This window comes from Trifolium pratense, linkage group LG1 (assembly GCF_020283565.1).
Source record: "Trifolium pratense cultivar HEN17-A07 linkage group LG1, ARS_RC_1.1, whole genome shotgun sequence".
NCBI classification, from domain to species: domain Eukaryota; kingdom Viridiplantae; phylum Streptophyta; class Magnoliopsida; order Fabales; family Fabaceae; genus Trifolium; species Trifolium pratense.
Window position 1 is genome coordinate 18622212 of NC_060059.1, and position 15025 is coordinate 18637236.

Consider the following 15025-nt stretch of genomic DNA (forward strand, 5'->3'; position numbering starts at 1 on the left):
ATTCTCCAAATTTAAATGTCATTTTTTCCTTTTGCTTTTGATTTTTTTTTCTTTCACCTTTCTCTTTTACAGTTCTCTATTTTTTTTTTTGCGCTCTCTTATCCCCTATAAAAAATGGAGTTATGACCCAAAAGAAACAAAAAAAAAAACCTATTTGATGATTTGGTTCAATATAATTTATTTATGAGTATAGTACTATCATATTTTTTTTTTATAACCATATTATTAGAGTGAAGTATCAATCGGTTTTGACAATATTCAATTTAATTGATCATCTTTAATAGAATCTCCTCTTTCAACTATATATTTTTTATTCATAAAACTTAAATTTAAGATCTAACTTATTAAGACTTAAGAATATGAGTTCAATACAACTCAGAACCGATTATCCCAAAAACTTAAGCTGTTAGGATAGAGCCATATCAATGGTTTTATATTATTTCTAACACGCCCTCTCACGCAAGAGCCCACTTGGGCTTGAAGCGTGGATAATGCATAGACCCACCTACCATATGCTTAAATTCCACTTTTTAATTAAAAAGTGAGGGGAGCGGGGATCAAACTCTAGACCACTTATTCATAGAGGCTCTGATACCATGTCAAATAACCGATTATCCCAAAAGTTCAAGCTGTTAGGATAGAGCCATATCAATGGTTTTATATTATTTCTAACACACCTTTCTCTTTTACAGTTCTCTATTTTTTATTTTTTTTTTGCGCTCTCTTATCCCCTATAAAAAATGGAGTTATGACCCAAAAGAAACAAACAAAAAAAAAAAACCTATTTCATGATTTGGTTCAATATAATTTATTTATGAGTATAGTACTATCATATTTTTTTGAATAATGCTAGCAACACACTCTTTAACAAACACACTCTAACATACTCTCTTTTATTGCTTGAAATTTACATGGGTCCCATAAAAAAATGTGGACCCATATAATTTTTATGGGACCCATATAAATTTTAACCAATAGAAAAGAGTGTGTTAGAGTGTGTTGCTAGCACTCCTCTATTTTTTTTTATAACCATATTATTAGAGTGAAGTATGAATCGGTTTTGACAATATTCAATTTAATTGATCATCTTTAATAGAATCTCCTCTTTCAACTATATATTTTTTATTCATAAAACTTAAATTTAAGATCTAACTTATTAAGACTTAAGAATATGAGTTCAATACAACTCAGAACCAATATGTAATGTTATTGTCATATTATTTTGATTTCAAAACATAATAAGACTCGATAGAAGATAAGCAAATTTGGTCGCTCATAATCTTGTTAAGGCGATCAATTCTTAAACTAGTTTTCAAAGATTTAAAAACATTTATTTTTGTATCGAATAGTTAAGTTTGCTTTGGGCAAAAAATAAAAATATTTATGGATCTCTTTTTCATTAACAATTCAAGAAAAACATATTTTGAAGTAAATAAAAATATTTAAAACCTTTACACCAAAAATACATTTCAAAACAAGAGCTTAGGCCCTTCAATGTAACAAACCAAGAAAAAAATATAGTAGTTTCTAACTAATATAAAAGAAACTACATAATTGAGCTCCACTATATATAATATGTGGAAGCAATTGAACCTTTTTATAGAGGTTCATACAAGTAATGAGAATATTTCTCTATATATTTATATTCTTCATTCACTTTATTTGTATAGTATTAGGACCCCAATTATTGAATTTCCTCATCCATCAAACCCAAGCAAGCATATAGGAGAAATGTGGAGGGAATAGGGCCATGCAAAAACCTACATAAGCTAATAGAGATACTAATCAAACTATTGAGTCAAATCCATGATTGGATAGAATAGTTGCATTTGAAGGAATTCACTCCACTTATATGAGCAAATATATCTGAGGAATCAACCATATCATCTTCCTCTTTCACAGCTACCTGTAGTTACAATTATCAAAGGAAGTAGAATTAAAAAGTATTCCAACAAATAATTGAAAAATGTATTAGTAGTATATAGAATTTATTTATTTGAATTTATTTTCTGATATAAATACTTGTGAGAGTGTTTGAAAGAGATTATGAAAATAACGTATGACATTCTATAAGCTCTCCAAAATAGCTTATGAAAATAGTTTAATCGAGCGTTTATAGTATAAACACATATCATATAAGTGCTTATCTATAAGATAATTTTATAATAAAAGATAAAATAAAGTCCAAGTAATTTCATATAAGTTATAAGCTACTTTCATAGCTATTCTTGAGAGCTAATGAAAATAAGTTGAAAACAGCTTATGGACATGTTATAAGTTGTTTTCATAAGCTCTTCAGAATAGTCTCATAAGTGTGTATGCTAGTAGACAACCTCAAATAAGTCAATTCATACAAACCCTTATAACTTACGTGTATATATATAAAAAAAATTCTCTTATTAAAAAAAATAGCTTATACATAGCACTTAGTAGTATATGATAAGCGTTTAATAAAGTTGTTTATCCAAACAGCGCGCATTAGAAAAGTTGAATATAGACATATAAAGCATTTGGTATATGTTTAATAATGCAATGTTATACCTCTTCTTCATCTTCTTCTTCATGATTGCCACTAGCAGTTCTTTGTGCATCTCCAAAATCATCATTCTTTGCAAATCTTCCTCTAACTCGAGGTCGGCTATCAGCCAAAGTTTTTCGGCATGCATACTGCATATTTGGTTGCATCATCATTAGATGAACTTCAAAATATGCAGTAAGAAGATAAGTAGTTTCATAAGCAAGAAACTATACCTTCAAAACATGATAAGATTTTCATTTTTGTTTTGATTAATTATAGTACCTTAATTTTCTTACTGAAGTTTCTTTCATTTCTTTTCTTCATATATCTGTGAATCTTTTCTTTCCTTTGTTCAACAGAAAGTTTTCCAACCTTAAAAGTTGAGTCCTCCAAGTTTGAGATTTCTGGTGTCAAAGTTGCAGAACTACCAGAACCAGCTACTAGTTGTTGATTCTCAGTATTAAGTGCCTGAAAAATAAATTATTATTATTATTAAGTTCATTTTTAGATTCTGTAACCATCCATATGAAATAGGACTTTTCTAATTATGCTACTTTTTTGTAGGTGGGACTGTGATTATAACGGGTATGTATGATATGCTATTGGTAGCTACTGTTTTGATTGATATTGGCATATATTCTATGAGGCATAAGCTTTTTACATATTTGTGGGACACCCTTTTGCAAAAAAGTTACCTCTTACAAAGCTTAAAATAAATGTTTAAAAAATTGGATCGGAGATTGAACCGGTGAAACTTCCGGTTATTGTTCAATTGATACCATATACAAAAATGAGAATTGGTTGAACCAACCGTGATTCAACCGGATTAGTTATTCAATTCTGGTTAATCGGACTATAATACAAATGGGACAAAATAAATTGCCAAAACCGGTCGATTCTCAGTTCACCTAATTGAATCAACCGGTTCAGTCCAGTTTTAAAAACATTGCTTGATAGTATAGTTAAAGTTAAGATACTTATAGATGCAAACTTTAAACTTGAAAGAGAAAACTTAGCTTGCACATTAAAAAAAAAAGGAACACTCTGGTACACATCTTATTTGAATTTGTACCGGTACACTGTTGAGGTGGATGATTCTGATAAGTCTAAAAATTAATAAACACTATTTGTGAACCTATCAGGATTATCCATCTCGGCAGTGTACCTGTGTACATATCTAAATAATGTGTAACGAAGAATTCACCAAAAAAAAATAGTTTAGAAACTATGAATACCTGAAGATCAGGAGGATTAAACACCCTCTGAATAGGATCAGGACAATACATTCTACCATTATCTCCTTGATAATCAAGTTCTTGAGTTTGAAGTTCAGAACCAAGAAGCATATTTCCACCAAACAAACCAGCACTATCAGCAGACAAAGAAGTAGCAAGAGAACCAGGCGGAGGCGGCATATAAGACGCCATTCCAGCTGGACTAAGATAATTGCAAGAAGGAGAAGAAGGGTTCAAAGGAACATAAGAAGGTACAGAAGTTATGCAATCTTCTTCAAAAACAGGTGGTAATGATAATGAAGTTCCCAAAAGAGGTGCAACTGAATCATTTGGATTATGAAACTGTGTGAATCCTTCAACAGATGAACATGATGTTAGTTGTTGAACATGAGAATTGAAATCAAATTGTTCTTGCTGTGATGATGTGACTGGTAAGAATGAAGGAACATTGAATGATGGTGAGAGTGAGAAATCTATTGATGCCGAAATGTCATTGTCGATTTCTTCTTGTGAATCAAAGATAACAGAAAGATTATTGCTATTGTTGGAGTTGTTGGTGTTATTGTTGTTGGTGTTGGTGGCGGCGGTGCTATTGCTATTATTGTTGCTATTGCTATTATTGAACTTAGTTTCTACATCTAATATATTTGTTGCATATGATGAATTCTCTTCATAGCAACAATTTGAGCTTGATGTAACTTCAGAATTCTGCAAAGCTTCTGGAAATAATTCAGGGTTACAAAGCTCGAAAATTCGAGCGCTGAGAGGGCTTGAAATTTCATCCTGTGAGAAGTGATATAAAGGAAATGTAAATAACATGATTACCATAAAAACAAATAGATGAAGACTAATTCAACAGATGATATTATGTTATTATGTCTAAACTTTGGTTTTTTGCTTGTTTTATGAAATGAGTAAGATGCTTATATACAATATTTTGCTAGAAACAGAAAGAAGTTATTGAGGTAGAATAGACCATAATGGAGCATTCAAATATAAACTTGGTTGGTTATAGACAGATGATAAGAAATTGTAACAAAAGGATGGCATTTTTAGGATGTTGATTGTAGAAAAAGATGTGAATCTATGCTATGCCTTCATGTGACAATGTGACATGTTGAAGGCTAGGTTTTGACAAAAAAACAAAGAAGGAACCTCATGCCAATGCTAGTTGTGTTTGTTCAATTAATGTATGTGTTAGAATTTTAATCGGTCTGATTGAACCCTACAAAATCGACTCGTAAGGTGATGAAGATTCTTAACACACCTCCTCACGCTTAACATTATTGGGTTTGGTGTGTCAATGTATATAAATGATGGGTGACTCAATATATAGTGGAAACCTGCTAGTATATGGTCCAACTGATCTCGAACGAGACTCTGAGTTGGACCTACCTCAATTCTACAAAACTGACTTGTAAGGTGAGGATTGTCATCACAAACACATCTTCAAAGCATCTCTCATTTATTGCAAACTCATTCAATGTAGAATGAATTAAAAGGCACTTAAATGAACCATAATGTTATACATGTGAAGTGTTGTCCTTAACTAAATTAGCAAAATTAGAATATCAAAATTAGCAAAAGCAATTAGACAAGTACAAAAAAGATCTATACTATTCCACAACTATCCTTCACACACAAAAATCATGCACAACTTGAGATTTACATTGAACTTTATAACGATGCAGCCCTTAGAAAATGACATATTTGTTGCATGGCATTGTCATGGATTGGATAGAGATAATATATTATATAAAAAAGTGCAAAGCTTATTATTGCAGAATCTCTGATCCGTCCTTATTGACAGTCAATAAGCATTATATGCTGACCAACTATGTATAAATTGATAGAAAATGACACAATTTGTCCTAAAAAAATGTCAAGAATGGTTGCCAATGACTCTAGCAAGTTGGAACAATCACATACACACGTAAATCAATCATTCATGGATAAAAAAACAACAAAACTTGTATTTTGACACAATTTTGACACCGGATATCTCACACTGTATAAAATACACTCAATTATGATGTCTGACCCTAACTCTAATGTCAAATTATGAATGTGCTCGGAATACGGTGTCTGACCCTGATGTCTAAACAACATTTTTAATAGAATGAACGCAAAAAAGGAGAAATTTCACAAGGAAAGAAAAAGAATGACAATAACAACAAATGTGCAAAACCTAATTAGATCTGAATTTTAATAAAATGAAATAAAAAGTGATACCAAAAGTAATAAGAACACATGCATTACACAAAATGGAAAATGATTAAGGTAATTACAATGGAAAGTTGTTGTTGTTGTTGATGATGATGTTGCTGCTCTGCCTTTGAATTTGATGGCAGTGGCTGATCAAAAACGTCATGCAACATGGTTGGTGTATAATATCTTCAAGGAAATAAAAAAAGAAAAGAAAATTAAAATTGATAATGATAATAATAAATTATCTTATAAAGTGCAAAATGTGATAAGTTGGTGTTGTTCTACGACACATGTGTTGAGGAGTGAAAAAATGTGAAGAAGAAGAAAAGTCCATAGATGATAATTTAAGGAAAAGAAAAAATAGAAAAAAAAGACAGCAAAAAGACAGAGTTTGTTAGTTAGCTATGAAGATGGAGTTAGTTATGATGATGGTGTCATGTCAAAGACAAACTCAAAGGTTGTTGTTATTGTTATGTTTGATATATAAGGCTATTATTATGTCTAAATGAGGTCAACGAGAAACTTAAGCTGGTTCATTCATTCACTACACGTGTCACTTTTTCACTTAGATTTTGTGTTGACCAAGCCCTTTTCCTTTCTTTTTTTTATTAACTTACAAAAGGTATGACATTATTTTTTAGAAATTTAATTAATAATTGATCAAAATTTGATGGATAGTGCAAAAACAAAATACTGTTATGCTTTATTCTCCACTCATGTTTGATTTGCATACCCTCTTTGTGACTCAATGGTCCCATGAAATGAAACACTAGTTTTATTTTACATAACATCTTATTTTGGTGTCTCTTAATAAATGCATATAGTTAATAGTTTTTTTTTTTTTTTTCACCACCGATTTAATCTGATTCGTTGGTCAATTTTGGTATCAAATGATTTCAGCCCCTCCCGATCTTAGTTGCAGGGGATCGAACCATAGTCCTGCATACCAAGTTCAGGGTTAATCACCACTAAACAACTAATGATTGATTATATAATTAATAGTTATCACCACTTCGTTTGTTGCATTTTTATTTTTTTAGACTGTTTTTTTTTTTATATATATAGTACATTTTAATACGTATCGGTAGACATTAAGCAGTTTTTTAAATTCTTATTAACTAATTTCTTCTTATCTTATAATATTTATGTATATGTTGTTTTCGTATTCAAAGAGAAAAATGTTATCCAATAGCAATGAGATAATTCAGATTTTTATTAGGTTAACTAGAGTTTATGAGTTCAAATCAAACCATGAAAATTAAGCAGAGTTAAAAGTGTTGTTAAGTTATTTTCATATACTATCTTTATCCCTAAATATAAGATTTTTTTTAGAAGAAAACGAAAATTAAGAGACTTGATTGTGATATTAAATTTGTTGATAGTTGGTATTGCTTTTACAATTTTATCCTCTAAGAGAAAGAATGAATTAATGTTTTTTAGTGTATTTATAATAGACTGTAGAAACAAATGCATTATAATTAGTGGTATATGTTGGTAAAAAAATATTTAATGCCCTTAAAAATTTGAAAGGAGTCTTATAAAAAGGGGGGGCCTGAAAAAAAAAATGCAGGGGGCCACTAAAATAAACTATAATATTTAATTTAAATATAAAAATTATATTGCATACAAAAATTTAAGTCATCACACAAAGTTGGTTACTAGATAATTAATCTACAACCTTAAAATGCACTCTACATTAATTGAGCGACTTGAAATCATCAATAATATAATATGAACTAATATTTGCAGTAATATCATCTGGAACTTCAACTTGTTGAGGGGTAGAAGTTATCACTTCTTCAATTTTTGAAACTTTAATAGGTTCGGATGTAGAAGCATTCTCACAAGCTTTCCTCTTAAAAAATGACTAATTTTGACATTCTTCATCTTTATTGTTCTGCTTTACAAGAAATTAACGACAATCAATCAACTAAACAACTTTTATGAAAACATTAGCAAAGGAAGGAGAAACTGTCACACTACTAATAGAAAGAACAGAGGAAGAGAATTATGTTTAACACTATATTGATTCACAAATTGATATACAACAATGGATAGACTTATATTCTTAACAACTAAGCTAGCAAATTCTTATCTACTAATCAACAACAATCAATTGTTTAACAATAATCAATTCTTTAAGCTAGTGATTTCAGTTTTAGAGAGGTGGATTGACCAAGTGAAGTGAAGGGAAACAAAACGTTTTTTCACCCCTTTTTTTCATATATTTGCTATTCCGTTTTATTTATTTAAGGATATATTTGTTAATTTTTAAACTTATCAGGGGTATTTTCGTATTTTCCCATGGTATAAAACTTACTAAATTACTTAGGAGAATGTTAACTTGTGCCCTTAAGGCACATGTTAAGGAAGCAAAAATAGAAATTATTAAATGTTAATTTGTGCATTTTAACTTTTGAAGCATTAAATTTCTTGTGTCATTAAATGATAAATTTCTATTAGGGCACATGTTAACAAGACCCAATTACTTAACGATAAAAATAATTTAAGAAAAAAAAGAAATTATTGAGTACATGAATTGAACATGGGTCAGGAGGCTCTCATCTTGAGCAACTAACCAACTAAGCTGACTAAACACTTATAATTAATTTGTTGTATTATATAGTTAATATAAATTGAAATTTTTTATATCTTTTTCTTGATTCAAAATTTTAAGACTTACAGTCTTAACTTAGGTTGTTTGGCCGTTGGATTAGCCCTGCTATATATAATGTGGACAAGTAAAATAGTCTTACATAATGCACAACTATATTTTTCACCATTTGAATCATAAGTCACCATATCTCATTTCACTAAATAAACCATAGAACTAGAATTTAATTGTCATCTTAGTTGTATGAGAAAACAATTCCTTTCACTTTGTGAAAACATCTCACTTGTTTTACTATAAATTAAATAGAAATTAACTGCATTTGGCAAGAGAGAAATTTCAATAACATTACATAAAGAATAAGAGCTAACTGAATAATTATAATCTGCTCAATAACGGCCCTTTGGTACATACATGAATTGCTGCTGCCAAATTAAATTATAATCCCAAGAGTTACTTCTGATGTTAATAATTAATACAGCCAGCCACTGTGGCTATAACATTGTTCCATTGAACTATAAACATCAATTTTGATTCCATCCCTTTTAAATGTTTTACTATACAAATTGCGTTCCGACCACGCGTGTTCCACAAATCCAAAATTTGGAAAATTTAATTTTAAGCATGTAATCTACCAACCAGAACATGGGAATGTTTGACAGTATATCAAATTGATCGATCGCGGATGTGTAAACGTTCAGCCTCTCGAAGCTAAACCACATTTGAAGAGTAGAAGAAAAAACAGGAGAGTTTCTATTGGACATCCAAATAGAGTTATCTTAGCCTCGAATAGCATGTGTGAAACCCCACAGCTGTACATCAAAGAAATACGGCGAATAAGTCATAAATCATCATATCATATCATAATTAAATTTATACTTGCAAGAACAATAGGTGGTGGAAATAAACAATGGATGAAATTAATGCATGACCTATTACGAACTGTGGATAAACTTAATTAAGCACTTATACATATTTATAATGTAAGTGCTTATGTATGTTATTTCTATAACAAACGATAAAACAAAGTCAAGTTGTTTTCATACAAGCTATAAGTTGTTTTCATAAGCTATCTTGGAGAGCTTATGGAAAATAGCTAAAAACAGCTTAAATACATGTCATAAGTTGTTTCCATAAACTCTCCCAAACAATCTTACAAGTGCTAATGCTAGTAAATAAACTCAAATAAGTTGATCCAAATCCAAAAACGCTCTTAGTAGGTGATGAAAGCCACTTTACTAACTTGTAATTTTCAAAACAAACTTCAGGAATAAGAAAATTACCTCAATATTCTTCAACTCAAATTCTGGACTATGAGCTAGACATAAGTTTCCAAATGTATCACAAGGTCCACTAGTTCCAGTTAACCTATTCAACAAGGACGATGAAATCAAGAAAAGATCAAACAAGTGGTACTTCAACTACGAGTAAAATGTAATAAAAGAAACTAAGCAGCATTAGATTAGAATAGAACTCACAAATCTCCATCTAAGCATAAAGCAAAATTACCGCCACCACCAAGTCCAAGTAAATCATTCATACACATATAGTAATACCTGTTGGCACCTGAACATTAATTTATAAAATCAAAACAGCGCAAGTCTGAAGAAACTCAAGGAAAAACAAAAATGGAAGACAACAATTTGCTATGCTCATAGTAATATAAGATTCAGATCAATAACACATTAAGAACCCCTTACCAGTAGGTCGAAACAGCCTTGGCGCACCGTATATAGTTGTAAAGACAAAAGTTTGGTTTGTCCCCTACAATCAAAGTAGAGAAAACGAAATCATACTTCAAGATGAAGAAGTGCCTTCTTAAATAAGCTATGTCCATGATGAAAGGGGGTTAACATACTTGATATTTTCTCTTTGCTGTAGGTTTCAAGGGGCATTCTAGCAGCCCGCCAAACACAGCACCTTGCCTATCTCCAACAATCTATCAGTTTTACAAAAAAGATAACAAATCCCTTCTCAACAAAAAGAATTATACATTGATCTACAATCAGTAAATATCATAATATACACCATAAAAGGAGAATGCACTTTAGCTCATAAAGGTAGGCATACCAGTAAAGCAGGACCAGAAAGCTCAGCACTCTTGCGAATAAGTGTACGAAGTGATATCCCATGTTTCAACGTACTGCCCTTAATATAAAGAAAAAATGTTGAATCAATATTTTTTTGGTTTTAATCCTCCGGTTTGCAGGGAAGGGACCCTGGTAATTCGGAGTTCGGATAGGAGGTAAGTAAATTCTAGCCATGATTCGAACTCGGGTTCTCTCGAACAATTCATCCTCAACTTGAGCTCATCAAGTTGAATCAATATTAAATACAATAATGTAATACTCTTCAAAGCACCAACTGAAAAAACTAGAGAGCAAAGTTACCTATAAAGTAAGACCCATTGACGTCCTTTTACTATATTAGGGAGGCACGATTCAAAAAATTCATACAACTCAGGAGATATAAAAGTAGAGTCGTCTGAAAGATTAAGTGGTGGGGACTTCTTTGAAGTCTTTGGAGTTTGCATCTCGTTTGCTTCTTCGAAAACCTCGGAACTACTACTACTCCTTCTAGAGGTTTGGTCTTCATTAATTGTTTCATCTTTCGTTAAATCTGTTGGATCACAATCAACATATGTATCTGGTGGAACATCCTGATACTCAAAATGCTCATAATTATATCCAGAAGAAGATGATTGAGTTCTTTTATGATCATGTTGATGCTTGCTTGTGTTTGATCCATCAAAGTTGATTGATGGGATAATGTAAGATAAATATGAAGACAATTGTTTACCCTCTTTAGGATAGGAATTAGCCTGCACAAATAAAAATAACATATCAAAGTCAAATAAAAAGAAGAAAAAAAGAAAGTAAGGTGATTATTTTTCCACTTGAAATATAATGAGGATATATGAGATATAATCACATTGTTTTGTTTTTCCATCCTCCACCATGGATATGAAGACATTGTCAAAGAACATATTTGGCAAATGAATCTTATGGACCTCTAAAAAAATTTCAATTTTTCTACCTTACACACATATACATGTTTGCACAGCGGAAACACAATAACGATAGTAGAGGAAGCAATATCCACACATAAAATTCCATCCTAATGCAATATCCAGCGGACACAGAATTCCATCCTAAGCAAACTAACCCTATAATCCTACATAAATTAAAAACAACATTGATATAACAAAAAATGTTACTCGAGTTGGTGGATTATGAAGCCATAGTCAAAGAAAAGTATTTGACAAACTCATGCAATGTAAACAAAATTATAACAAAGTTAATCCAATTTCCATATTACTTCAAATGATAACCTAAGTATGGTCTGCTTATAGTGTTGGGTCATGAGGGGAGCCCGAGGAATCATCTACATTGGACCAAGAGCAATTACACAAGTGAGAGAGACACCGCATCTTTACCCAAAACCTTAAGGCATTGGGTTTATGGGTTCTCTCACTTATATACCGCTCAACCTTCACTTTTCCAAGCAATGTAGGACTTGCATCCACACACTTGCTACATAACATACAAATCATATTCCCTAGGAGCATTAACACATGAAAGATCAATTAAGAACAAGCTTAATATTATATAACTTCTCAGGGTTGTCTTTAGTCAAGAAAAATACACAATTTCTCTAAGCAAGTATGTTAAGTCGTTCACATCAACACCGATGACAACTACAGCTAAAATACGAGAATTCAACTGGTAACAATGCTGATTAACATTGATATTTTCCTTCAAACCATTGAAGACGTGAAATAACACAATTAGGTTTTTTTTTCATTTAAAAATTTCTAATTTTTTTTGGTGCATTTGATCAAACAGCTCATACCCACTTTGAAAATTAATGAAAACAACGAAACCCAGATTCAGATTTTTGCACCAATCAGATCTAACATGAACAGTGTCTAACAAGCTTCTTTGAATTCTTGAAATAACAAACGGAACTAAAAATAACCAGACAAAGATGATTAAAACGGGAATAAAAAGAATGAAAAATGGAAGATTTAATTGGGAAAAAAATAACCTGTGATGAGGAAGAGGTGGAGGAGGTGGTTGGAGAATTAGTGGGAAAGAGATCGGAAAACTTCTGTGTGAGTTTATCTTTGAAAGAGTACATTTTGATTAGGAAGGAAGAGGTGAATGATGAACTATGAAGCCATGAAAGAGAAGGGTTTGATTGGAATTAGAATTGAGAAAAATGGAAAAGAGATCGGTGGAAACAAAACAAAACAAAACGAAGGCAAACAGATACCAACGTAAATCAAGGACAAAGATTTTTTTGCGTGTCATTCTCTCTTTTTTTATTATTTTTTTACGCATTTTATTTATTTATTTATTATTTATAATTTATAGATATTTATGGATTACGTGTCATGCCTAGAATTGCTACTTAATTGCATTTTTTGTTTCAATATTTTATTTTATTTTTTAAGGTATATTTTGGAGGTTGAAGAGGTTGTCCTGAAATTTGTGGAACTATCTAAAAAATTTAAGGTAGTTGGATGCAATATCTTTAAGAAGGTAGAAATTATTCTAATAATTGAAGAGATGAAGGTCATGTTTGTAGGATAAGCAAGAGTTGCTAGTTGCAAGTGGAGGTGGTTTTTAGATCAAGATTTAAGTGGGGCTTAGACTTGATCACGTAACTTAAAGAGTAATTTAAGGTTAGAGAGAGCAATAAGGTAGCTAATGGTAAGTTGACATCGTCATCTATTTGAAGGTAATGGGAAAACTGTTGCGTGTGTGCGCCTTAAAATCTCATTGGAAGTCATAAAATGGAGGTTGAATATGGTCGAAAACGCAAGGGTCGTTTACAATTGGTGAGTAGAGTCGGCCCGGTACAGCCAGTTCTGCATAGTAGAAACTCCAATTCTGGGGGGCATAAGTTTGTTTTATACTGCAGATTTAATCATGTGTTACACTGTATCTATTCCAAAATAAAAGTGAGCTACTTAAGTAGCGGACAATGTTTGAGTAACTAGTAGGACGACAAACGTAACTCCCAAATAAAAAAGGATAGACCCAAGTACTTGAACACACGACAGGCCTAATACATTATAGAAACATGGATTATTCACTCATTCTTTAATAATATAAAATTCTCCTAATATATGAAAAATCGAATTTTTTATGGGTGGGGATTTTATAGAATTTAGATAAATTAATCATAAATATTTTGTTTTCATTTAATAACATAAATATTTTATTTAAATTATTCCTATGTTTTTGCAACATTATTGAAATTAAAAGTAAATTAATCATAAATATTCGGGATAAATATGTTTCTGGTCCTTGTAAATATTAAAAGTTTTGTTTTTAGTCCCTCCAAAATTTTCCATTTCAAAAAATGGTCTCTAGTGCCACGTCAGCTTCTGTTAACCCAACTTAACAGCAGGGACCATTTTTGGAAACGGAAAACTTTTGGAGGACTAATATTGGAAGAAATTTTTTTGGAGACTAAAAATAAAACTTTAAATATTTATAGGGACCATAAACATATTTATCCCTTTTATTTTTAATCGGCCAGTGTTCTTTATTTTTAGGTCCATAAACTACCACTTTTTGTCTCGTTAGTTGTCACGATATATGAGCTATAAACATGATAATTATAGATTGAGACTTATTGCACTAAACTACTAATTAACACTTCATAGAATGCTGTTGCAAAAAACACTACAAAGAATTATGCTGCATGCGATGATAATTTTTCATATATAAAATAATTCCATTGTATTATTTTGAAACTTCAATTGTATTGCCAGCATGTAGTGTGGAATATGAACATATGCAATGTTGGATTTTGGCTCTTTTCATTCATTCATTCATAATTGAAAACTAATTAATTAATCGGTTAGTTGGTTCAATGATGATTGACGCCGAATTTGGTAGGAAATATCACGGTTCGATCTCCCATAACTACGATCGGGAGAGGGCTAAAACTATTTGATGTCAGGACTAACCTTTGAATCAGATTAGGCGGTCTAATGAACCAGATACTAATGGTAAAAAAAATAACCAACTAAGTAACGAGTCACACAACACGGTGCGGAATAAACACCAAAGAAACCAAATGCCAACCTACAAATCTAAGGATATGCCTCAATAGCATTTCATTAATTAAAGTTTGAAGTTTGAACCTACAATATTATATTTTAAAATTTGAACCGGTCGCATTTTAAGGAAGGAAAACTACTGACCAGACCACTCTTTTTGAATTCAACTCAAATTCCAACGGATCTAAATTAAGCTCATGAATCCAGATAAGCGCCACAAGAAGTCCAATACAAGGTTACTGGATGAGCATTATAACAAAAAAGAGAAACAACTTACAAAGGAAATATAGAAATAGCATAAATTTTAATACCACAATTTTGCATAAAGCCAATTTAAGGGAAAATAATTGCTAGGTAGCATCTTACGTTGCTCTACA

At 31.2% G+C, this 15025-nt stretch overlaps 2 protein-coding genes across 2 annotated transcripts; both read right to left on the reverse strand.

Annotated features, from left to right (window-relative positions):
• Positions 1-1372: 1372 nt before the first annotated feature.
• Positions 1373-4688, reverse strand: LOC123902481 (probable serine/threonine-protein kinase DDB_G0267686). The gene is made up of 4 exons (XM_045952215.1): positions 3754-4688; positions 2801-2986; positions 2542-2667; positions 1373-1906 (listed from the first exon to the last, which is right to left on the reverse strand). The coding sequence occupies exons 1-4, from the start codon at positions 4579-4581 to the stop codon at positions 1799-1801; spliced, it is 1248 nt and encodes a 415-aa protein (XP_045808171.1). The 5' UTR covers positions 4582-4688; the 3' UTR covers positions 1373-1798.
• A 4221-nt stretch (positions 4689-8909) lies between these two features.
• LOC123902482 (oxidation resistance protein 1-like) lies at positions 8910-12894 on the reverse strand. Its single transcript, XM_045952216.1, has 8 exons — positions 12620-12894; positions 10963-11393; positions 10643-10715; positions 10431-10511; positions 10273-10336; positions 10051-10138; positions 9856-9940; positions 8910-9384 (listed from the first exon to the last, which is right to left on the reverse strand). The coding sequence occupies exons 1-8, from the start codon at positions 12710-12712 to the stop codon at positions 9352-9354; spliced, it is 948 nt and encodes a 315-aa protein (XP_045808172.1). The 5' UTR covers positions 12713-12894; the 3' UTR covers positions 8910-9351.
• Between the last annotated feature and the right edge of the window lie 2131 nt (positions 12895-15025).